Source organism: Lolium perenne, chromosome 7 (assembly GCF_019359855.2).
Source record: "Lolium perenne isolate Kyuss_39 chromosome 7, Kyuss_2.0, whole genome shotgun sequence".
In the NCBI taxonomy this organism is placed as follows: domain Eukaryota; kingdom Viridiplantae; phylum Streptophyta; class Magnoliopsida; order Poales; family Poaceae; genus Lolium; species Lolium perenne.
Genome location: NC_067250.2, coordinates 46,598,589 through 46,623,326, shown reverse-complemented (window position 1 = coordinate 46,623,326; position 24,738 = coordinate 46,598,589). Strand labels below are relative to the sequence as shown.

The 24,738-nt window shown below is 41.8% G+C and overlaps 1 protein-coding gene across 2 annotated transcripts; it reads left to right on the top strand.

The window, feature by feature from the left end:
• The first annotated feature begins 16,220 nt into the window (after positions 1-16,220).
• LOC127317620 (type I inositol polyphosphate 5-phosphatase 5) lies at positions 16,221-19,051 on the top strand. Of its 2 annotated transcripts, none has more exons than XM_051348189.2 (8): positions 16,221-16,458; positions 16,542-16,596; positions 16,759-16,858; positions 17,097-17,201; positions 17,313-18,158; positions 18,251-18,359; positions 18,442-18,590; positions 18,665-19,051. In XM_051348189.2, the coding sequence occupies exons 2-8, from the start codon at positions 16,551-16,553 to the stop codon at positions 18,894-18,896; spliced, it is 1,587 nt and encodes a 528-aa protein (XP_051204149.1). In that variant the 5' UTR covers positions 16,221-16,458; positions 16,542-16,550; the 3' UTR covers positions 18,897-19,051. The 2 variants fall into 2 exon arrangements, with proteins under 2 accessions (XP_051204149.1, XP_051204150.1); XM_051348190.2 differs by having other exon boundaries at positions 18,660-19,051.
• Positions 19,052-24,738: the final 5,687 nt, after the last annotated feature.

Below are 24,738 nucleotides of genomic sequence, written 5' to 3'. Positions count from 1 at the left end.
AAAAAATAAGCCAAAAATCAGTTGGTAAACAAATTCAAGAAAAGAAACATTTACCTTTCTGAGAGGATGACATGCGGGACCCATGAGGCAGCAGCATCCTCAACTATTTCAAGGCGGCAGGGGATCAAAAGAAAAAAGGAAATAGCCAGAAATTAATTAGGGTCAAAAATAAATCCATCAAAGGAAACTTTTATTGTTCATAGAGGATGACATGTGGGACCGACTTGCCAGCTGCGTCGTCATCGTTTCAAAGGGGGCAGGGGATCAAAAGAAAAGGCAAATAGCCAGAAATTAGGGGAAAAAATAAATCCAACAAAGGAAACTTTTATTGTTCATAGAGGATGACATGCGGGACCCATGAGCCAGCAGCTTCCTCAACGTTTCAAAGTCGGCATGAGATTGAAAGAAAAAGGCAAGTGACATAATATCAGGAGCCAAAAATAATCCAAGAAAAGAAACTTTATTGTACATAGAGGATGACATGCGGGTCCCATTTTGTAGCAGCGGTCTCAACGCTTCCAAGGCGGCACAGGACCGCAAGAAAAATGAAGTAGCCGAGAAATCGGTGGTGTGAAAAAATCCAAGAAAAGAAAGATTTCAATTGGGCTGTATCTCGACATCTGGGCCTTCGAACTATCATGCTGGGCCTTTTGACTCGTACAATTTCAGCCCACTCCAAAACAGGAAAGGTCGGATTTTTCTCAAAAAAAAAACAGGAAAGTCCTATGCTTCGCAAAAACAAAAAACAAGGAGATTCAACATATAAGTTTGTTTATATGTAGATATAAAGATTTAATTTATCCGTTTGCAATAGCTCTGAGCGAAATACAACGTTTATTGTCTGCAAAATAAAATATCACATGTTTCTTGTATGGGGAGGCTGACATCGGGGACCCATGAGCCAGCAGCGTCGTCAACGTTTCAAAGGCGGCAGGGTTCCGAAAATAAAATAAGCCAAAAATCAGTTGGTAAAAAAATACAAGAAAAGAAAACATTTATCGTTACGAGAGGATGACATGCGGGACCCATGAGGCAGCAGATCCTCAACGTTTCAAAGTCGGCATGAGATCGAAAGAAAAAGCCAAGTGACATAATATCGGGAGCCAAAAATAATCCAAGAAAAGAAACTTTATTGTACATAGAGGATGACATGCGGGTCCCATTTTGTAGCAAATGGTCTCAACGTTTCCAAGGCGGCACAGGACCAAAAGAAAATGAGGCAGCAGCATTCTCAACAATTCCAAGGCGGCGGGGGATCAAAAGAAAAAAGGAAATAGCCGAGAAATTTATTAGGGGTCAAAAATAAATCCACCAAAGGAAACTTTTATTGTTCATAGAGGATGACATGAGGGACCGACCTGCCAACAGCGTCCTCATCGTTTCAAAGGGGCAGGGGATCCAAAGAAAAAGTCAAATAGCCAGAAATTAGGGGTCAAAAATAACTCCAAGAAAGAAAACTTTTATTGTTCGTAGAGGATGAGATGCGGGACCCATGAGCCAGCAGGTTCCTCAACATTTCAAACGTGGCATGAGATCGAAAGAAAAAGGCAAGTGACCAAATATCAGAGCCAAAAATAATCCAAGATTTATTGTACATAGAGGATGACATCTGGGTCCCATTTTGCAGACGGTCTCAATGTTTGTAATGCGGCTTGAGATCAAAAGAAAAAGAAAGTAGCTAGTAATTAGGGGGTGAAAAAAATCCAAGAACAGAAAGTTGATGGTCATAGAGGATGACATGCGGGTCCCTTGAGCCAACAGCTTAATCAACGTTTCAAAGGGGGCAGGTGATCAAAATAAAAAGGCAAGCCAAAAATCAGAGGGTGAAAAAATCCAACAAAGGAAACTTTTATAGCACATAGAGGATGACATGCGGGTCCCATGAGCCGAGGTTCCTCAACGTTTCAAACGTGGCATGAGATCGAAAGAAAAAGGCAAGTGAAAAAATATGAGGAGCCAAAAATAATTCAAGAAAAGAAACTTTTATAGAACATAGAGGATGACATGCGGGTCCCATGAGCCTACAGGTTCCTCAACGTTTCAAACGTGGCATGAGATCGAAAGAAAAAGGCAAGTGCCCAAATATGAGGTGCCAAAAAACTCCAAGAAAAGAAAGTTGATTGCTCATAGAGGATGACATGCGGGTCCCATTTAGCTGCAGCGGTCTCACTGTTTGAGAGGCGGCAGGGGATCGAAAGAAAAAGGCAAGTGACCAAATATCAGGAGCCAAAAATAATTCAAGAAAAGAAAGTTTTATAGTCCATAGAGGATGACATGCGGGTCCCATTTAGCAGCAGCGGTATCACCGTTTGAGAGGCGGCAGGGGATCGAAAGAAAAAGGCAAGTGCCCAAATATGAGGTGCCAAAAAAAACTCCAAGAAAAGAAAGTTTTATAGTACATAGAGGATGACATGCGGGTCCCATTTAGCAGCAGCGGTATCACCGTTTGAGAGGCGGCGAGGATCGAAAAAAAAGGCAAGTGACCAAATATGAGGTGCCAAAAAAAATCCAAGAAAAGAAAGTTTTATAGTACATAGAGGATGACATGCGGGTCCCATTTAGCAGCAGCGGTATCACCGTTTGAGAGGCGGCAGGGGATCGAAAAAAAAAGGCAAGTGACCAAATATGAGGTGCCAAAAAAAACTCCAAGAAAAGAAAGTTGATTGCACATAGAGGATGACATGCGGGTCCCATTTAGCAGCAGCGGTCTCAACGTTTCCAAGGCGGCAAGGGATCAAAAGAAAAAGGAAGTAGCCAGAAATCAGGGGCTCAAAAAAAATCCAAGAATAGAAAGAATTTTGGTTCATAGAGGATGACATGCGGGACCCATGATCCTGCATCGTAAACGGCTCGATCGGAGAACGTTGAACGAGATGGCGCGATCGAGAAAAAAAACAATGCCAGAGAGGCTGCCATCTGGGCCCTACATCCCTCGGCGGTGCGGATTTGCGTTGACTCGGCCGGCGAACCCGAGATTTCGAGATGCACCACGTCCCGGGCCACCATACGCGACGTTTTGGCCGCTTTCGTCGGGCTAGGTGGCCTCAAAAACGAGAAAAGAAAAAGTTTTGACATGCACCACGGAGGGACCCAAAATCGTCGGCCATGGTACACCAGCAACCACGGCGCGACTTCAACTTCGTCGGCCATGGCAACTTTTCTTGTAGTGGTACGATTTACCTGTGGAAGATTTGGGTACCACATTACCACCCAAGGAGGATCCTATTTTCGATTTAAAACCTTTACCCGATGATCTTAAATATGCTTATATTGATGATAAGAAAATATATCTTGTTATTATTAGTTATAAACTTTTAGTACAGGAAGAGGAAAGATTATTGGAAGTATTGAAGAAACACCGAGGAGCTATGGGATATAGTCTTGATGATTTGAAGAGTATTTCTCCTACTATATGTCAGCATGCTATTAATATGGAACCGGTTGCAAAGCCAGTTGTTGAACATCAACGCCGTTTAATTCCAAATATGAAGGATGTGGTAAGAAATGAGGTATTGAAACTTCTTGATGCTGGTATTATTTATCCTATTGCTGATAGTAGATGGGTTAGTCCTGTGCATTGTGTTCCTAAGAAAGGAGGAATTACAGTTGTGCCTAATAATGAGAATAATAAGCTTATTCCTCAAAGAGTAGTAGTTGGATATAGGATGTGCATTGATTTTAGAAAAGTTAATAAAGTTACTAAAGAAAGATCATTATCCTTTACCTTTTATTGATCAAATGTTAGAAAGGTTGTCTAAGAAACTCATTTTTGTTACCTTGATGGTTATTCTAGGTTTTCTCAAATTGTTGTTAAAAAGCAAGATCAAGAGAAAACCATTTTTACTTGTCCTTATGGAACTTATGCTTATAGACGTATGCCATTTGTTCTGTGTAATGCTCCTGCTACGTTTCAAACATGCATGTCTGCTATGTTTCATGGTTTTTGTGAAGAAATTGTGGAAGTATCCATGGACGATTTCTCCGTCTATGGGACTTCTTTCAATAACTGTTTGCACAATCTTGATAAAGTTTTGCAGAGATGTGAAGAAACTAATCTTGTTCTTAATTCGGAGCAATGCCACTTTATGGTAAATGAAGGAATTGTTCTTGGACATAAAATTTCTGAAAGAGGTATTCAAGTTGACAGAGTCAAAGTTGAAGCAATTGAGAAAATGCCCTGTCCCAGGAATTCGTAGTATTCTTGGTCATGCTGGTTTCTATAGGAGGTTTATTATTCTCTAAAATTTCAAAGCCTCTTACTAATCTTCTCCAAAAGGATGTACCTTTTTTTTATGATGATTGTAAGGAAGCTTTTGAAACTCTAAAGAAGGCTTTAACCACTGCTCCTATTGTTCAATCACTTGATTGGAATTTACCCTTTAAAATTATGTGTGATGCTAGTGATTTTGCAGTAGGTGCTGTTCTTGTACATCGAGTAGATAAGAAGTTGAATGTTATTCATTATGCTAGTAAGACTCTTGATGCTGCTCAAAAGAATTATGCTACTACTGAAAAAGAATTCTTAGTTGTAGTCTTTGCTTGTGATAAGTTTAGACCTTACATTGTTGATTCGAAAGTTACTATTCATACTGATCATGCTGCTATTAGATACCTTATGGAAAAGAAAGATGCTAAGCCTAGGCTTATTAGATGGGTGTTGCTTTTACAAGAGTTTGATTTGCATATTGTAGATAGGAAGGGCGCTGAAAATCCTGTTGCTGATAATTTGTCTAGATTGGAAAATATTTCTTATGATCCTATTCCTGTTAATGATAGTTTTCCAAATGAACAATTGGCTGCAATAAAAGTAATGTCGCGTGAGAGTCCTTGGTATGCTGATTATGCTAACTTTATTGTTTCCAAGTATTTGCCTCCAACATTTACAGCTCAGCAAAGAAGAAAATTCTTTTATGATTTGAGGCATTATTTTTGGCATGACCCACACTTATATAAAGAAGGAGTGGATGGTATTATGCGAAGATGTATTCTAAAATATGAGCAACATGAGATATTGAGAAAATGTCATGGTAGTGCTTATGGGGGACATCATGCTGGAGAGAGAACTGCACAAAAGGTTCTACAATCAGGTTTTTATTGGCCTGCGCTCTTTAAAGATGCAAGAAAGTTTATTTTATCTTGTGATGAAAGCCAAAGAGTTGGTAATATTTATAGACGCAATGAAATGCCTATGAGTTATTCTCTTGTTATTGAACCATTTAACTGTTGGGGGTATGACTTTATGGGTCCTTTTCCTCCTTCAGAAGGTTATACTCATATACTTGTTAATGTTGATTATGTTACTTAATGGGTAGAAGTTATACCTACAAAGAGTGTTGATGGTGAAACCTCATTAAAAATGCTTAAGGATGTTATTTTCCCTAGATTTGGTGTGCCTAGATATCTGATGACTGACGGAGGTTCTCATTTTATTCATGGTGGTTTTAAAAAGACACTTGCTAGATATGATGTTAATCATAGAATTGCTTCAGCTTATCATCCTCAAACAAGTGGGCAAGTAGAATTATCTAATAGAGAGATTAAATCTATCTTGCAAAATATTGTTAATAAATCTTGGAAGAATTGGGCTAGTAAGTTAAATGATGCTTTATGGGCTTATAGAACTGCTTATAAAATCCTATGGGTATGTCTCCTTACAAAATGGTTTATGGAAAAGCTTGGCACTTGCCTTTATAATTAGAACACAAAGCGTATTCGGCAGTGAAAGAACTTAATAGAGACTTTAAACTAGCCGGTAAGAAGAGGTTGCTTGACTTGAGTTCTCTAGATGAATGGAGGAATGAAGCCTATAAAAATGCTAAACTATTTAAAGAGAATGTTAAAAGGTGGCATGATAAGAGAATTCTAAAGAGATAATTCCATGTCGGTGATAAAGTTCTATTGTACAGGTCTCGTCTCAGATTTTTGCAGGAAAATTACTCTCGAAATGGGAAGGGCCTTTTATTATTGAAGAGGTGTATCGTTTTGGTGCCATAAAAAATGCTTCAATGAAGGATAACACTACACAGGTGGTGAATGGGCAAACACTCAAACATTATATTTCTGGAGATTCTTATAATGAAGACATCGATTATTCAAGTGGTAACTTCGGAAGAATTCATTAAGGAGGAAATCCAGGAATCTGCAGTGTCCGTTTTTGAATAGGTAACAATTTTAGTAAGAAAAAGTTTGCGTTAAGCTTTCTAGGTTATGTTTTTGCTTTTTTGCTAAATATGAAAAATTACAAGAAGAAAATGGGTACGAGAAGGTGCCCAGGGGCACCAAACCACCCCTAGGCGCGGGCCAGCTCTAGGTCGCGCCTAGGGATGGTCTGGGCGCCCTGGAGCCCCTTTCCGACCCGGTTTCACCTTGTTCTTTTCCTTTTGTTACAAAACTTTTTACTATATAATCCCCGGATCCCCCGAGGTCTATATATCGTGTTATCGTCGTGTTTTCGTTTCGATCTGTTTCTACTAGGATTTGTTCTTGGTTTTAGAGGCACCATGGTCTCCACCAACAACGACAAGGGCAAGGAGCTGCCGGAAGATGATTCGTCATTGGTATTGGCATCCCCTTGCCTTGTTCCAAGCATGGGGGAGTGTCGCGGTATCACACTAATTTTTTACATATTTACTTTTTCAGTAGAGTCATATCATCAGTAGCAAAGTTATCATATAGGATAGTTTGCAGTGTGTAAGTATCTCCTTTAGTTGATTATCTATGTATTCCTTGGTGTGAGTTGCCGTTATGGAATATTAATGAGAAGTGTTTTTATCATTTACTTTTTGCACATCTTATTTTAGTTTGTAACATCTATCTATATGATTAATATTGTTGGTTAGTATTGGTATCACTTTGGGAGCATTAAGTAATTCCAATTGTTCTTGGCAAACTTAGCATTGGTCAATAGCAACATTACTTTGAGGCTTAAGTAGAAAAGAGAGAAGTACATGTAGATACATTATTCCATTATTTTTCTATCTTGTTGGCTCATAAGCTTAATATTCTTAAGATTGAATCATTTGTACTTCCAAGGAAGATTGCATGATTGTTTTCTATCACATGTATATTTGTTTGTTTCGCTCAACTCTTATGCTTGCTACCCAACCTTCCTAGCCAAAGACATGTACTGAGAGGGAATACTTCTCGTGCATCCAAACCTTGAACCAAAAACTCATGCAATTTGTGTCCACCATATCTACCTATATGTGGTATTTCACTGCCACTCCAAATTGAATTGCTTGTGTGCTACCTTTAAACGTTCAAACATTACTACATGTTTTGTGTTTTATTCTTAGCTCATGAGGAAGTATTGAATGGTTTATTGCCTTTTCATGACTTCATTCTGTGACTAGCATGAATAATGTGCTAAGTCCTTAATATTGCAAAAAGAGCAAGGCGCTGGGTGCCCATCCCAAACGAAATATAAAATAAACAAATAAACAAACAATGCTCCGCACATTATGTACCGGAGAGATCCTAAATAATGGTGTGCAACGGAGAACTACATGGGAGCCGCTCTTGAGGTCACTATATAAAAAGATGATAATTGTTTAATGCCATTCGTTGACATAGACATGCATACCACTCAAAATATATTTTCAACACTCCTATTGCATTTGAAACAAAAAGCTCTAGCACATGAGTAATCTTGCTTCCCTCTGTGCAGGGCCTTCCTTTTACTTTTATGTTGATTCAGTAAACCTATTTCCCTCTACCTCAAGAAAGCGTTTGAGTTGTTGTGATCCAATCATTTATATATGTTGATCCATTCAATCCACTCTTTTATTCTTCCTTGTGTAGCACAATGCGTTTATCTGAATGAATATAACTCTGAAAGTTGTCTATGATTGTAAAGAGATTGTAATTATTGAGCATGTGATTTCTGCAATAATCTCTAATATAAAGAATCTGCTCTAAAGATAAGTGCAATTTGTTAATTGTTCTCTGACCAAGAACAAAAGTTTGCCATCATCAATTATGATTTCCTCTATGCACCTCTATTTAGTGATTCCTTACTCATTGCAAGTTGAATTATATAAGAAGAAGTTGTTGTCTACAATGACTTGTGTATTGGTAAGTATGATGCTTCTTGTCCGTGTTTTTTTTATCGACACTTCACTCCATAAACCCGTGGTCTGGTTTACTAAGTTCAGTTTCGCTTGGGGACAAGCGAGGTCTAAACTTGGGGGGAGTTGATATGTCCAATTTGCATCACTATTCTATATCATACTGTTATTCATTGATATATTTCATATTTAGAAGTGATACTTATGTTATTACATCTATTTTTGCATGTTTGATGATTATTAAAGAATTAACCGCCGGGGCCAGGAATCTGCTGGAAAAAGGACCGTCGAGGCACCATATATCTGAAGACCAGCAATTCCCAGCAAAGATACAAAAAATCCTATTTTTCCAGATGACAGAGAAAGCCAGAAGGGAAGGCCGAGATGGGCCAGAGGGGCTCCAGACCACCCCTAGGCGCGGGCCCACCCTAGGCCACGCCTAGGAATGGTGTGGGCGCCCTGGCCCACTTCTGACGATGCCCCCTCGTGTATTTCAACCCCTCGGGAAACCTAAGATCGGAGGAGCGACCAGAGAAATATTCCACCGCCGCTACGGGGCGGAGAGCTGGAGGGAGAGAAAAGCTCTCCAGCATGCTAAAATCTGTCAGGGAAATTCCTCCCCGGAGAGGGGAGATCGTCGCCATCGCCACCGCCATTGAGCTGGACTTCATCGGGATCATCATCACCATCATCTCGACCACCAGTGCCATCATCACCGCCGTGTCCACGCCGTACCGCAGTAACATCTTGGATTTGATACTTGTCTAGTTCATAGGAGAAACTTTCCCGGTGTTGATTACTCCTTGTACTTGATGCTATTGAGTGAAACCATTGAATTAAGGTTTATGTCCAGATTGTTTCATCATTATATCACTATGATTATGATCCATATGATGTCTCGTGAGTAGTTCGTTTAGTTCTTGAGGACATGGGAAAAGTCATGCTGTTAGTAGTGGAACTGTGTTGAGTAATATGCAATGATTCAATATTTAAGTTGTGGTGCTATTCTTGTAGTGGTGTCCTATGAACGTCGACTACATGATACTTCGTCTTTATGGGCCTAGGGGAATGCATCGTGTATTTGGCTAATAATTGTGGGGTTGCGGGAGCGACAGAAACCCAAACCCCCATTAGGAAACCAGTGCACGAGGGAGTGTAGGATCTCAAAGTTTAAGGATGTGGTTAGATTTATCTTAATTATTTTCTTGTAGTTGTGGATGCTTGCAAGAGGTATAATCACAAGTATGTATTAGTCCAAGTATGGGGTAGTGCATTAGCATAGGTTCACCCACACAACACTCACCAAACCATTGAATATTATTCAGCTATGTTAAGAGAAAGCACTTGACGTAATTCCCATGTGTCCTCAGAAATGTTCGTTCATCATAAGTGAAACAACCGGCTTGTCCTTTGATCTAAAAAGGATTGGACCACTCGCTGCAATTATTATTACTGAATTTTATTTACTCGTACTTTATTTATCTGCAATACCAAATACCCCTGCAAACTTGTTTGCTAGTGTTTATAGTGAATCCTCGATCAAAACTACTCGTCAACACCTTCAGCTCCTCGTTGGGTTCGACACTCTTATTTATCGAAAGTACTACGATACACCCCTATACTTGTGGGTCATCAATGCCCCAACCAAAATTTGTCGAGTCGATCCTATATTGTCTTGATATTGTCGCTCCCTTATTATCAATATTCATCGGGTGCGCGACCAGCGCTCCCGATAGGAGTAGCCCCCGAGGCTATATTCGAGTGTTTGCACTTAGGTGTAGGCTTAACTTTTGCTATTAACCAACTCTGTATTTTTTCATTATTCGCCTCGTCTTATCAGCAGTATATGATCTATACTACTGATGAGAGTAGCCCCCGAGCGTATGTTCCGGTGCTTGCATCTGGACATAGGCTCCACATTTTATAATTTTCGGCGTATATTATATTGACAACTCGAAGTTTTCCTCGAACGTGATGTCGATGATGACGAAGACAATGCGTTGTCGCCTTGAGAAGTTACGACTGCTGGTGCACCATCGTTTTGCGGGTCCAAGCTTCTAGTCTCTCTCCATGTCGCACGAAATGGGGCTTGCACGTTCTCCAAAAACACTAGCACGCGCGCAGTAACTTTTTCGTTTCCAAAATAAACTGTAAAATACTTTTTACCGTGCTGGCACGCGTAAGGCCAGGATGGTTTTGCGCATATCTAACAGTTCCACCATTTCATCTTCTTGGATATAAGGGTAATCCTTGGATCCTCTTTTCTCTTTCACTCCGCCGCACGCATCCTCTGTTCCTGCCATTGCCCTAGCTCCCATTCTCCTTGAGCACCTCCTGTGCCCAGCTACTCTTTTCCTTTTCTGTTCCACTTCTCCGTCCCCATGGCTCCCCGGACAAAATGCACCAAGAACATCGCCGCCGGTACCTCTGCGCGCATGGAAAAGGAGAAAATTTCCAGATGGGAGAGATCCAAAATCTCTTCTCAGGACCACCGCATGCTCAAGAAGATGGGCTTGCTCAAGGATGAAGCGATGCAGATGCCAGGGGATGAAAATGTCCTCATCCTCCTGAAGGTTTCCGGGTAATTTTCACTGACTTTCTTGTCCGTGGATTATCCATTCCAGTCCCGAATTCCTTCATGGGCTTGTTTTCATTTATGGGATTCAGCTTCATCAGCTGACTCCCAACTCTATCCTCCACATATCTACCTTTATCACCTTGTGAGAGTGCTTCCTTGGCATCCACCCCCACTGGGTCCTGTGGAAGCGCATATTCTATCTCCGCAGGAACAACTCGAAGAATGCCATCTACAATGTAGGTGGTGTCTGTATCTGTGTCCGGCCGGAGGCCGGTTATTTTGACTTGAAGTTTGCCGACTCCGTCCAAGGCTGACGCATGAAGTGGATGTACATCAAGGATGAATCAACTGCCACTCAACAATATGGCCTTGCTCCGGCCCCTCGACATGTCGCAAGAAATTCTGAGGCGCAAATCTTGGGACGCGGAAGCTACACCCGAATAATTGGTGGCCACCGAGTCCCTGATTTCCCAGATCACACCTTTGCAAAATACCCAAGGGTGAGTGTTGTCGGGGGTGCAAATCATTGCACATTTTCTAGGAATTCGAGTGCAGCCCATCCAGGCTGGCACGAGTCCCCTCTGGCTATACTCTGGTGCTGGTGATGCTACTAGAATCTCCGAAGATCTCTCCATGAAGGATTTGGAGAAACTAGTACGCCGCTTTACTTCACTCGGCAAAAAATCTCCAGTTCTATCCTCCTGCCGCGTGGAACCATTTAGCAGTACCCATGCTCTCCCCACCGTGAGTGCTTTTCTCGAGTTTTGTTGCTTTTACTTTTCTGGTGTATTTAATATTTCCACTATATTAACTTGCGATTTCATTATGCAGAGTCATCAGGTTCTTTCTTCGCTTCCCCTACTCCCGAAGGTGGAGATGTACCTAAGCGAGCGATCATCACTGATGACTCGCAAGAAACTTCTGTTCGCGACAGTGAACCCGCGGAATCTGAAAAGAGTGTGGGTTCATTTGATAGGATTTCGGAGTCAGTGCATGCCTCTGACTCTTCCCAAACAAACTCCATTCCTCCTGCGGCTTCCCCAAAGAAACGAAAAAGGAAAAGGGGAGACGATGAAGAAGGCTCTGGCACATCCAAACCATACGATCTTGTTGCCGTTATAAGCTCGTAAGTGTGCCTTTTCTTTCAGTCGACTATTTTGACTTGACCTCTTTATACTTATATTTGAACATTCCTTTTACTTTGTTGACATGGATGATGAGGAGCATCCAGGAGTCGATGTTTCCGAACCAGCAATTACGAGTACATCTCATACACTGGTCATCTCCGAGGATGTGAAAGTTTCCCCGGAATCTTTGGATCTGCCACGCAGCCCTCGAGCATTTAAGAAAAAACCAAGGATAGGTGTTACTGGTAAGGATGTTATTGCCACCGGGAGTGTATCGACACCTCTCCTTGACGATGTAAGTTTTTCCTTAATTGCCTGATCATACTTTTTTTACTCGAGGAATGCCAGCTTCTCAATGCTTTTCTTTTGTGTGTCGACTATTTTGCAGCATGTGATGAAGGAGATGATCGATATAGGTTCCTGATATATCGGGTTCCGCGACGAGGCCGACTCCTTGAGAAGTAAGTTCTATATTGTATATATTGCCTAACTATTCTTTGTTGTTTTTCTTATGCCGTGATCCCTTCTTTTATTCATAAGCGTTGCATCTTGCTGAGAAGCGTGCCAACGAACTGGAGAGGGAACTCAAAGCTAGCGAGGAAGCTTGTGAAAAAGCTGAACAGGAAGTTGTGAGTGTTGGAGATCTTGGAGACAGAATCCATGCCGCTGAACATTCTTTGAGTGAAAAACAAGAGAAGATTGCAAAACGAGAAGCCAGCATTATTGCGCGTCTCGATACGCAATCTTCTAGATTCTCAAGTAATGTTTCTTTTTTCCTTTCACCACTATTTTGTTTGTTTATTTATACCAGCTTCACATTTATATTGACAAAAGTACCTCTTTCTTCAGCAGAAAAAATTGGTGAGATGTACACCAGAAACCATGACTTGGAAGAAGACGCCCTCCTGGACATTCTCTCAATTCTAGAGATGAACTGCACTTTGGCACACAATTGCTTGATGGCAGCACGGGTTGCATTTGAACGCATATTCCCGCACTTCTTCCCGAAGGCTGAATTGCCCGAAAAAATTGAACTTATCGCCAAATGCTTCACGGAGAAGGGTGACTCAACTTTGGCGCACTGCCAATCAAGTCTGAAAATTGGTGTCGAAGGCACCATTGCTCTGGTGATAGCCAGCAGCGAAAAGGTCGACTGGGCCAAAGTTGCTGCTGTTCGGGGATTGAACAACGACAAATGGACTGCTTTGATAAAGGGCGTGAAGTCCTTCTCGAAGAAAATCATCTCCATCCTCGACCCCAAATCTATTTCTTCTGCCAGCACTGCTCAGACGGAGGTCAAGTAGACAATCTTGTACTCCTTCATTTCTAAATATTTTTCCTTTTGTTGACCCCGATTATCTTGTAAGCGCCTTATGGGTTGCATCTTTTGAACTCCTTATTGTAATATACCATCACTATTAATGGAAAAGTTCACTTTGCTAGATGATTGATGTCAAGTGTATTTTGCTTTCCAGTTAGTTTTGACAACTGTACCGAGACTGGATGTTCTGACGCATCTCATGCTGCATCGCAACCCGCCAAAATTCCAAAACATATCTCATCAGATGCATCCTCGATACCTGACTCGATGAAACGGGAGATGGAAGAACTGTGACAACAACTCCAGTTGCTCAACAAACAAACTATGACTGCTTTGGACCAAGCGTGGAAATCATTGGATCATGAGCAAGCTGCTCTTCTTCAAGCGCAAGAGTCCCTGAAATCTGAAGAAACTGTCGTTGCCATAGCTACTCGCTCTTGCCAACGCGAAAACTACATGCTTGACCTTATAAATGACGCAAGTCAAGACATGGCTTGTGCGTTTCCCTTGTCATGTCGGTCAAATTGCCTTGCTTTTCTCATGCGCTTACTATATTTCTTTTATTTTTCATGACAGGCGTCTTTTTGGATTCTGCTGCTGAGGAACAGAGGGTGAACATGTGATTTGATAGTCACACGCGCCTTGCCAAAAAACAATATTGATTTCTGGGCAGATGAAGCACACCGTCGTCGTATTGTTCAATTTCAAGATCGTGCTACCCAGACTCGAGATTTTCTTGACTTCTGCAACAACACGCTGGGCATGGTATATAATGCTATGTTTCCTAGTAATCCACATCCCGAAAATCTTACTCTGCTGATGGAGAAATTTAAAGATGTGCGCAAAATCCATAACTTCGTGAAAGCTCAAATGGTTGCTGGTGCCAAGTTTGCTTTGATCTTTCTTAGGATTTATTACCCGAAGATGGACCTGGACGAAGTCGTGCAGGGTGTTCTTTTGAAGAGCTCGAAGAAAAGGATAAAACGTGACCGACATATCGCGGCTGTTTTAGATGTTGCGGAAAAATGATTGATAAGCTGCTCGAAGTCGATACTTCCTTCTTCAAAGAGTTCCGATATGACAACTCAACATAACATATGTGTGCTGCCAAAGAGAATATAGATAAATGGTTAGAAAAACTCTTTTATATTGATTACTACGTGAGGTTTGAACCAAGACGCAACGTTGTAAATATGTATTTGTTGTGTACTCTGTTGCTTGAGCATTGGATCACATATTGTATGAACACTTTTTGATATATACTATATTTTTGTGTTGTGTTTATAATTTTGCGAGACTTTTATGACGCCAAAGCAAATTTGTGACGATCAACTCTTTTGAACAGTAACTTTCCTCCTAGCCCTCGAGTATTGGCGTGGCGAAGCTTGTTTATTATTTGAATTCACGAGGCTTACTTTAAGCCAAGGCGAATATGTGATTTTCGTCGAGTTAGGTTTATTTACTTTTGCGGGTCTAGCCCCCGAGCCTGAACTTTGCGACAAGAAATTATAATTCTCGATACCATTATCTTTATTCAACCATGCTATATTTCAGTCAAGTAAGTCCACCTCATTAAAAACCTTTCAGTCTCACTCAGTACCCTGAAAGGAAAATAGTGCGTCTGAAAACTTGCTAGCTGTTCAAGTACATTGTATGTTTACATGGTGTTCCCAAGTCTTGACTGCTGCTTCCTACGCGTAGAAACTTCGGAGCTGTGCAACATTCCACGGGTTCCCCTCGTCTTCGCCTGTCTTCTTGTCTTTTAGTCGATACGCTCCTCCTGGGATAACCTCTGTGATGATGTATGTCCCCAACCATGGAGACTCCAGTTTTTCATGGCCATCTTGCTTGAGTCGAAGAACTAAATCTCCGACTTCAAAGGATCTAGGTCGCAATCGGCGACTGTGGTAATTCTTGAGGTTCTGCTGATGTGCGCTTACTCTGGATAACATGACGTCTCTTGCTTCATCGGCTGCGTCAATGTCATCTTCGAGTGCCATTTGCGAGGCCTCTTCTTCGTACTCCACAACTGGAGGAGAATTGTGTTCTATTTCTATCGGAAGTACATCTTCGGCACCATGAACCAAGGAGAAAGGAGTTTCTTGAGTTGCTGCGTTTGGTGTTGTTCACAAGCTCCATAACACGGAGGGTAACTCGTCGACCAAGCGTGCCTTGCTTTTTCGAGTGGCGCTAGCAGGCGCTTCTTGATGCCATTGCATATGAGGCCGTTTGCTTTTTTAACTTGGCCATTGGTTTGTGGATATGCCACAGACGCAAACTGCAATTTAATGCCCACACCTTCGCAATAGTCCTTGAACTCTCGGGAGTCCTTGTCGCTTCCCCACTTTATAGCACCCATTCTTTCGGGTTGAGACAACGATTGTGTTCACGCAGTTGTCACGATCAAGCGGCGGGTTCCTTGCTAGTTCTCATCTGATCACATATCTTGTGTATGTCCGGCTTAACAGACGTGCCTAGTACATCAACTATAGATACATGGGAAGTTGCGGTAGTCGCGGTGGTGATAGGGTAGGTGGAGATCTTAGCGCAGAAGAAATACATGCCAGCGAGAGAGGTTGAGGCGGCGGTGGCGGAGTTCCCCATCGGGAAATCGACGGTGACACCCAGCCAACAAGGTCGACTAGCGGAATAGAAGGTTATGAATTTTTTTTTTTTGGAGATGTGTCACATATAAGATTAATGTGTTGGGTTTATTATTGGGCCAGGCCCAACTACAACGTTTTTATAGTGTGGTGCCAAAACTGGCACCGGTAATACCGGTCATGTTTTTGACACTAGTATGAAATCATGTGGATCTTTGGATTTGGGATGGCGACCCTCCAGGATTCATCAAACCGTTTGTGTTGAATGATGTCACCATACTCTCTATTCAATAAAGCGTCATGAGACATTCCCTCAAAAAAATGTGGATCTTTGGATAGATAAAAATAAAGGGCTATATTTTTAATTTGAGGGTACAATAAAACTCCTCCTGTTAAAAGAAAAAGGGAAAAAAAGCAGAGGACAGAAAACATGTGTGAGGTAGCTAGGCAGTTGAACGACGAGCACCAACGCCCTGCATGGCTGCATGCATGCATGCCGGGCGGTTGCACCCGCGATCACACAAGTCCCTCCCTACCGCCCAGTTTTCCGCTCCGTTTTCCCCACCCCTTCTCCACCTGATCCCCACGCTCCTCCCTTTCGAAGAAGAAACAAAATTTCCTCCACCTCCACGACATCCTCTCGACCAAAGCGGCAGCAATACCGTAGCTAGGTACCTGGACCGAATGCTTGGGGATGTCCAAACCATGATCGATGTCTCCTGCCCTTAGACGCCAGATTACATAAACCGCGAGGACGAGAGAGGTAAGATCCTTCTCTGATTTTTGCAATTTTGTCTGCATAATGCTTGGGCGCTTCTCTGATTTGGCATTTCCTACTCTTTCCAGGAGTGCATCATGTCCAACATCTTCGGCAAGAAAGGCAAGAGTTTCAGCGGTTCAGGTTATTTTCTTCTGCACCGATTCGGATTCATTTTTCTTTTCATTCCAACCTACCACTTTGCAACATTTCTTTGCATACAAGGCAAGGAACATTCATTCGGCTTAATTGGAAAGACGAAACTGACGAGCTGTTCTGTTTTCCTGCACCCATTTGGGGTTCCAGATTCACCGCATCGAAGCGCCGCACGCGTACGGTTCAAGAGCGCGAGCCTGAATTGCGTCGACTCGCCCAAAAAGCAGAACGACGATACCTGCAAATACAGGTTACCGAACTGACATTTCTCTGTTTGCTGATCGCATCAATGTTGTGAATTTATCTTTGCTAGCTAGTACTCAGTATTACTGATCTCAGTAAATTGACAGCAGATACAGGTAGTAGTTCAATTGACAGCTCTCAGCCTGTTGTTCTGAATTCTGATCTCTGAATATTTCTCCAGCGTCGCTGACTAGTTCTCTATTCAAAATTGTGAAATTTACATTGCTATTACTGCACGCACGCAGGGTGTTCGTTGCTACGTGGAACGTGGGCGGGAAGACTCCGAACGATGGCCTTAACCTGCAGGACTTTCTGCAGGTGGACGAGTCCTCCGACATATATGTCTTGGGGTAACGCGTTGATGCTTCCTCCATGTGTATTAATGGTGTGCCATGCCATGTACGATCGCTTTGCTGTGTCCCATTCCATGGCACGGTCTTCTGACGCTACATGTAGTGTAGGTTCCAGGAGATCGTTCCCCTGACAGCTGGTAATGTGCTTGTCCTGGAGGACAACGAGCCGGCGGCGAGGTGGCTGGCCCTCATCCACCAGGCGCTGAACAATCCGCAAGAGCAGTTGGACAGCGACGAGCCGCCGCTCGCCGCGTCATCGGACCCTAGCACGGCAGACGCGGGCCGGCAGAACCGTCGGCGCGACTCCATGGCCACCAGGTCCTCGAGCGGCAACCTCTTCTTCCAGACGCCGTCGCTCAAGCTCCTCAGCAACAGCTACCGCGTCGACAGCGCGCTCGTCAAGACCTGCAACTGTTCCGCCGAGACCTCTACCCAACGCCGCCGCGCCGCCGAGGCGCGCGACTCCGTCTACCGCGCCGAGACGCCCTCTACCAGCACTCCCACCGGCGAGGCCTCTTCGTCGACAGCCGCCAGCGCCTGGGACGAAGACTCCGCCGGCACTGCCGCTGCCACGCCGGCCCAGGGCGAGCCGACGGACGACGGCGGCGGGATGAGCTACTGCCTGATCGCGAGCAAGCAGATGGTGGGGCTATTCCTGTCGGTGTGGGTAAAGAGGGAGCTGGTGGAGCACGTCGGCCACCTCCGGGTGGACTGCGTCGGCAGGGGCATCATGCGGTGGCTGGGCAACAAGGGGTGCATCGCGATGAGCATGACGCTGCACCACACCAGCCTCTGCTTCGTGTGCAGCCACCTGGCCTCTGGCGAGAAGGAGGGCGACGAGGTCAGGCGGAACGCCGACGTCGCCGAGATCCTCAAGAGCGCGCACTTCCCCCGCGCCTGCAAGCCACCCTCCACTGCGCACCGCGTCCTCCCCGAGCGGATAATCGACCACGAGTACGCGCGCACGTTAATCTTTCTCTGGTTCAGTTTCCTTGCCCCAGTTTTATGTGAACTAACATTCTTGGGTTGGTGTGAAATTCAAGCAGCAAGATGATATGGCTCGGCGACCTGAACTACCGAGTCTCACTCAGCTACGACGAGACGAGAACGTTGCTGGAGGACAACGACTGGGACGCTCTCCTGTTGAAAGATCAGGTATGACACTGTCTGAACTGCAAAATAAAAGTTCAGACACTGCGGAACACCAGATTGACATGGTTTGGTACTTTGGTTGCAGCTGATGATCGAGCGGGAGGCAGGAAGGGTGTTCGTGGGCTGGAAGGAGGGCAAGATCTGCTTCGCGCCGACGTACAAGTACACGCACAACTCCGACGCGTACGCCGGCGAGACGGTCAAGTCCAAGAAGAAACGGCGAACACCTGCATGGTATGGTATACAATTTCTGAAAGTTGCGAGTGCCAGGTAAAAGTTAAGTTACTGATGGCTGCTTGCCAGCGTAGGTGCGACCGGATACTGTGGCACGGCGACGGCGTCGAGCAGCTGCAGTACCTGCGGGGCGAGTCGAGGTTCTCCGACCACCGGCCGGTCTGCGGCGTGTTCGCCGTCGAAGTGGATGCGGGCGTCGAGGGCGGCGGCAAGATGAGGACCTGCCACTCGCTCGCCGCGCGGATCGGCTGTGACAAGACGGCGTCCCCGCAGACGCACGGCAGCTCCGTTGAGCCATCGTCGTAGCTGCGTCCTGTAGTCGTATCCTGTATGTAGGGAGCTTAATTACTAAGGATCAGAGAAGATTGTAGCGACCAACCATTGATCTGTCAGGCTAATGTCTGCTACTAACCGAAGCGATCTGTCAGGCCAAAAACGTAAAAAGTTTGGGTGCATCTGGAGATCAGTCGGCTGAAACTTAATAAGTCTCAGTTCGCTGACGTCGGCTGCTGATTAAGCCATTAAGCCATTGGATGGTTTGGACAGGCCCAACATTTCGTTTCAGTTTTTCTTTATTTTTTCGTCTTTTCTTTTTCTTTTCTGCCTTTTCTTTTTTACGTTTTTTAAAGCTAAAATGTTTTTAAATCCAAAGTTTCAACATTGGAAAAACATTATTTTCGGAAATTTAATATTTTTACATATGAATAATTTTAGAATTTGAACATTTTTTTAATTTGAATAATTTTCAAATTTTAACATTTTGTATATTTTAAATAATTTTCTAATTTCAAAAAGTTTCATACTTGAACAATTTTAGAGTTTGAACAATTTTTTATTTGAAAAATATTTTTTAATCTAAAATTTTCCCAAATATCTCTTTTAACATTTGATTTTAATTTTTTTTGCAAAAAAAGTTTGTAAAAATTTTAAGATGAATATTTTTAATTTGAAAAAAATTTAAGTTAACATTTTTTAGTTTGAACAAATTTAAAATAAACTTTTTTAAATTTGAACAAATTTTAAATTGAAATTTTTAAGCTTGAACATTTTCAAATTTGGACATTTTTTAATTTGAACATTTTCTAAATTTGAACATTTTTAAAATATTTCTATTTTTTGAATCTGAAAAACAAAAGTAACAAAAACAGAGAAAAAACAAAAGAAAAAGAAAATAGAAAACATAAAAAGGAAAAAAAACATAAAAGGAGAAACAAAAAGAAATGTAAAAAATAAAAAAGAGGAAGCCCGCACCTAACTAGGTTGGCCCGTACCGCGCGCAGGGTGTGCGGTACGCGGTACACACTGACCTGGTCGGTATATAGGGTTTGCCTCGTGTAGGAGTACGTGCTTAGTTTCTCAGCCAATTTCATGGACTGCATTGGCCTTTGCTTGTTGTTTAGACATGGGCAGTAAAACTTGAATTGACTAGGGCTTTTTGACATACAACGGGCCCAATAGTGAACATGCCTATAGGCAAAACAAAGGCCAGGGAAGCGGATCACAAACCCTTTTTGAGCCTGAGGTCAATACAACAAAGCTCGACGCTCACATTTTTCACTAAAGAATCCCGAAAAAATGACTCACTTCCAATTCATATAACTGGAAAGAATTTAGTTACAAACGTAGGCATATAACTGGAAAGAATTTAGTTACAAACGTAGGCATAACTGGAAAATTTAGTTACATGAGCAACTTAAAGCTTCTTATCTAAAAGAGCATGTCAACTTGCCTTCTCCTATTGCTATTAATAATGATTCTTGTGCTACTAACTCTACTTGTTGTGAAGCATCTATCTTGAAGGAGAATGTTGAGCTAAGGGCTCAACTTGATTTGCTAACTAGCAATTATGGGAAATTGGAAGAAAATCATGGAAAGCTTTCTAGCTCCCATGAGGATCTTCTAGCCTCTCATGATAGGCTAAAGTTAGCTCATGAGACTATTATATCAAAGGCCACACCTTGTGAGCCTCATGTGGATACTAGCACTACTACTCAAAATGCTATATTGACATGTGCTAGTCCTAGTAATTCATCCACTCATAATATTGCTAAATCTTGTGATGAATTATTTTCCTTGCCTTGTTGCTCTAACAATGAAGATTTTACTTCCTCTAGTACTTGTGTTGTTACTAACCGTGTAGAGGAAATCAAAGAGCTCAAGGCCCAAGTCACTTCTTTGAAGAATGACTTGGTAAAGAGTCATGAAGGGAAATGCAAACTTGACACGATGTTGAGTGTGCAACAATCCCCCAATGACAAGAGTGGACTTGGATTCAAATCCAAAAACAAGTTCAAGAAAAACAATAAGAAGAAGGGCCAAGTACAAGTCAATGACCCGGCCAAGATTGTTTGCTTCAAGTGCAAAATTGAAGGGCACCATGTTAGATCTTGCCCTTTGAAGAAGAAGCAAAAAGGGAAGCGGCCTCAAGCTCAAACTCATATTCAACCTCAAGTTGAAGAAATTCCACTTCCCAAGAAGAATCAAGCCAATGCTCCCATTGTGGAGAGATCTAGTGAGAAGAAGGAGAAGAAAAGAACTTGCTACATATGCCGTGAGAAGGGCCACATCTCCTCCTTTTGCACTATCGGTACCTCATCCAACTCTATCACCATTGATAATATTTATTCTCTTCGTAAGGATAAGGGTGGCAATGTGTTTGTCAAATATGTTGGTGCTCTAACTGGTGTCAAGAAAAGAACCATTTGGGTTGCCAAGCCTATTGTGACTAACCTCTTAGGACCCAACTTAGTTTAGGGACCAACAATCCAAAACTTGATAAATAGGTGCTTGATGGAGGGCATTAGAGACTTGGCTACATCATGAAGAATTAAGGGATCTTCATCATTTATATTATATCAAGCCAAGTCTTTTGGTTATCTTGTTTCTTGTTTCTATCATATATCCAATGTTCCTCCTTGCGGTAATATGTGCTCAACTCATTTATATTGAAAGTTACTCGCCCCTTTGCATGTGTTAGTTTTGTTCCTAACATGTGTTTGTATATGTTGTGCTTCCTACTTGCTTTTCTTGAGAAATCAAGTCTGTGTATGTTGGGTTGCACACCATGTATTTGTATTTGTGTTGGAGCTTCCTCGCATCTTGTTGTATCTTATATGGCTCTTATGAGCGATTAATGGACTATCCCATTTTGGGGGAGTGATATTCCTTTGGGAATTTCACTATCCTAACAATGTGTGTACATGAGGATTATCACTTAGAATTGATATTGCAAGATTATCTAGTCTCTATGTGGTATGTCATCTTCATGAGAAATTCAAATTCTAAATGTCCATCAATATCTCTAGTTGGATCTTATTTGCCTCTTGTGAAAATAAATTCATTATCATATTATGGGGGAGTAATAAGCTTTGTGCATATTACAAGCCTAGAAAATGTGAACATTTGAGGTTGTGTCACATAGAATTGATATTGTAAATTATCTCTCTCCTATGTGGCATGTTTGCTCAAATAAGCTCCAATTTGCTTAAATGGCTTCATTGCTAATATATTTGTGGATCTTATTTGTGAAAGTTTTTCTTGGCATGGTTTTTCACAACATATCCTTCAATACATTTTTGGAAAATCATGTGCTTCAAGTCATACTATTAATTGCTTTGCATGTTGGTATGAATACTATTAATTGCTTTGTTTGTTGGTATGAATACTATTAATTGCTTTGCATGTTGGTATGAATACTATTAATTATTTTGCATGTTGGTATGAATACTATTAATTGCTTTGCATGTTGGTATGACTAATTGAAGCTATCAAGAAACTCTCTTTGCATGATGGTTAAATCTTATCTTTTACCATATGCTTTATTTATTGTAAATATGATCTTACGTATACTTACAAACTACCACCGGGAAATATTTTCTAATACCTCTTGTCCTACGACAGTTGTCAATCTATTATGAGGTAGATATTTATTGATCATGTTTACATTGGCTCTTGTGTTTAATTGCCTTATTTAATGTCATGAATGTGTTCTGCTTTGACTCTCATGTGTCTTTCTTGCATCTTATGGATCTAATTTATCTCTATTCAAACTTTCTTAGCTTTTTAGTAGATATAGGTAGCGTGATGATCCTAGTTTTGTGCATTTTGTATTCATATGAAAAATCCTAGAAAATGCACTAATCTTGGGGGAGCTCTCCTATATTTGTTAGAATGCGTAACATCACTTGATCATTATCAAGAATTTGGTTTTGGGAGACAAACCTTTTCTTGTTGGTACTTTGTGCCATCATAAAAATGTGTTGAGGGTTTGGTTTATTTGTTGAAACCTTGCTCTCCTTGGAGTTGGTTATCTCATTCCTTTGTGTTTAGGTTTAATTAGCTTCTTATAATGAAATAAGTCTTTGGAGTCAATATTATGTTGATTTGATTCTTTGATATAATTTGGACAACCATTGTCTCTTAATTTATTTGGTGTTTTGTCCAAATTGTATCTTCCTTTGGTTCTTGAAAGTATTGTGCATGCATATTTAATATATGTATATCTTATGGCATGTGTTACTTTCTTTGATCCAATATATAGGGTAAACTCCATCAAATCCTAATTTGGCTAAGATGTGCATGAAATTCAATTTCATATCTATATGCACATAGTATTGTGGAGTTTGTCATATATGTTGTAGTGTATCTAACTACTTTGGACCCAATTAGTTTGAACCATTTTGTATTTAATTTTGTTTTAGGTACAAGGAGATACATTGGATGCTTGTCTCACACTTAGGAAGAAGTGGTGACTAAATGGTAATTTGAGGCAATCTAGGATGATCAACGAACTCCTATCTACTACATCCACACCAATGCTATCTCGGTAACAAGTATCTTCTCATGCATATTCTTCTAGCATCCAACCATGTGGTTGCATCTTGACATGAATCTCTTGATTTGCAAATATTATGCTTCTTTCAATGATTTTAATGAAACCTCTTTATTGCAAATGTGAGTAAACTGAGATGACCACATATGTTGGGAAGTATAGAAAATCATGCTCATGATTCATCCATCCCTACTATGCCTATCTAGCAATTTTATTGCATATCAATTCCTCAAGCCTCTCACATGTGCAATATCGATAAAAGTGCAAATTGAGTTATTTGTTTTGGTATCCTTTCTTTGTGATACTTGTTGCTCCTCTCAAAGTATCTCAACTATCTTCTTTCCCTTGTTGATATTTGTGATGTCTTTGATGTGTTTGTGGTTGAAGTTCATGAATGTACAATAAGAAAAAATTGAGCCTTTGGCCATGCTATTAAGCAAAAATGCTTATTGGTATATGCTTGTGATGGTAAAGCACACGTCCTTTGGGAACCCCAAGAGGAAGGAATGATAAGTACAACAGCGAGTTTTCCCTCAGTAAGAAACCAAGGTTATCGAACCAGTAGGAGATGAAGATCACGTGAAGGTTGTTGGTGAAGGAGTGTAGTGCGGCGCAACACCAGGGATTTCGGCGCCAACGTGGAACCTGCACAACACAATCAAACTACTTTGCAACAACTTAACAGTGAGGTTGTTGATAACCCACAAGTATAGGGGATCGCAACAGTCTTCGCGGGAAGTAAACCCAATTTATTGATTCGACACAAGGGGAGACAAAGAATACTTGAAAGCCTTAACAGCGGAGTTGTCAATTCAGCTGCACCTGGAAACAGACTTGCTCGCAAGAGTTTATCGGTAATGCAGTTTTATAGCGATGAGTAGTGAAATGACAGCAGCAGAGTAACAAAGACAGCAGTAGTGATTATAGTAAACAGCAGGATTAAAATACTGTAGGCACAGGGATGGATGAACGGGCGTTGCATGGATGAGAGAAACTCATGTAACAATCAAAGCAGGGCATTTGCAGATAATAATAAAACGGTATCCAAGTACTAATCAATCAATAGGCATGTGTTCCATATTTAGTCGTACGTGCTCGCAATGAGAAACTTGCACAACATCTTTTGTCCTACCAGCCGGTGGCAGCCGGGCCTCTAGGGAATCTACTGGAAATTAAGGCACTCCTTTTAATAGAGCACCGGAGCAAAGCATTAACACTCCGTGAACACATGTGATCCTCATATCACCGCCTTCCCCTTCGGTTGTCCCAATTTCGGTCACTTTGGGGCCTCGGGTTCCTGACAACAATACGTGTATA

Excerpts from the sequence above, each read along its gene's own strand:
- LOC127317620 (XM_051348189.2), top strand. The coding sequence starts at position 16,551 with ATGTCCAACATCTTCGGCAAGAAAGGCAAGAGTTTCAGCGGTTCAG. Across the intron at positions 16,859-17,096 it reads GACGATACCTGCAAATACAG|GGTGTTCGTTGCTACGTGGA; the intron begins GTTACCGAACTG and ends GCACGCACGCAG. Across the intron at positions 18,591-18,664 it reads AAACGGCGAACACCTGCATG|GTGCGACCGGATACTGTGGC; the intron begins GTATGGTATACA and ends TTGCCAGCGTAG.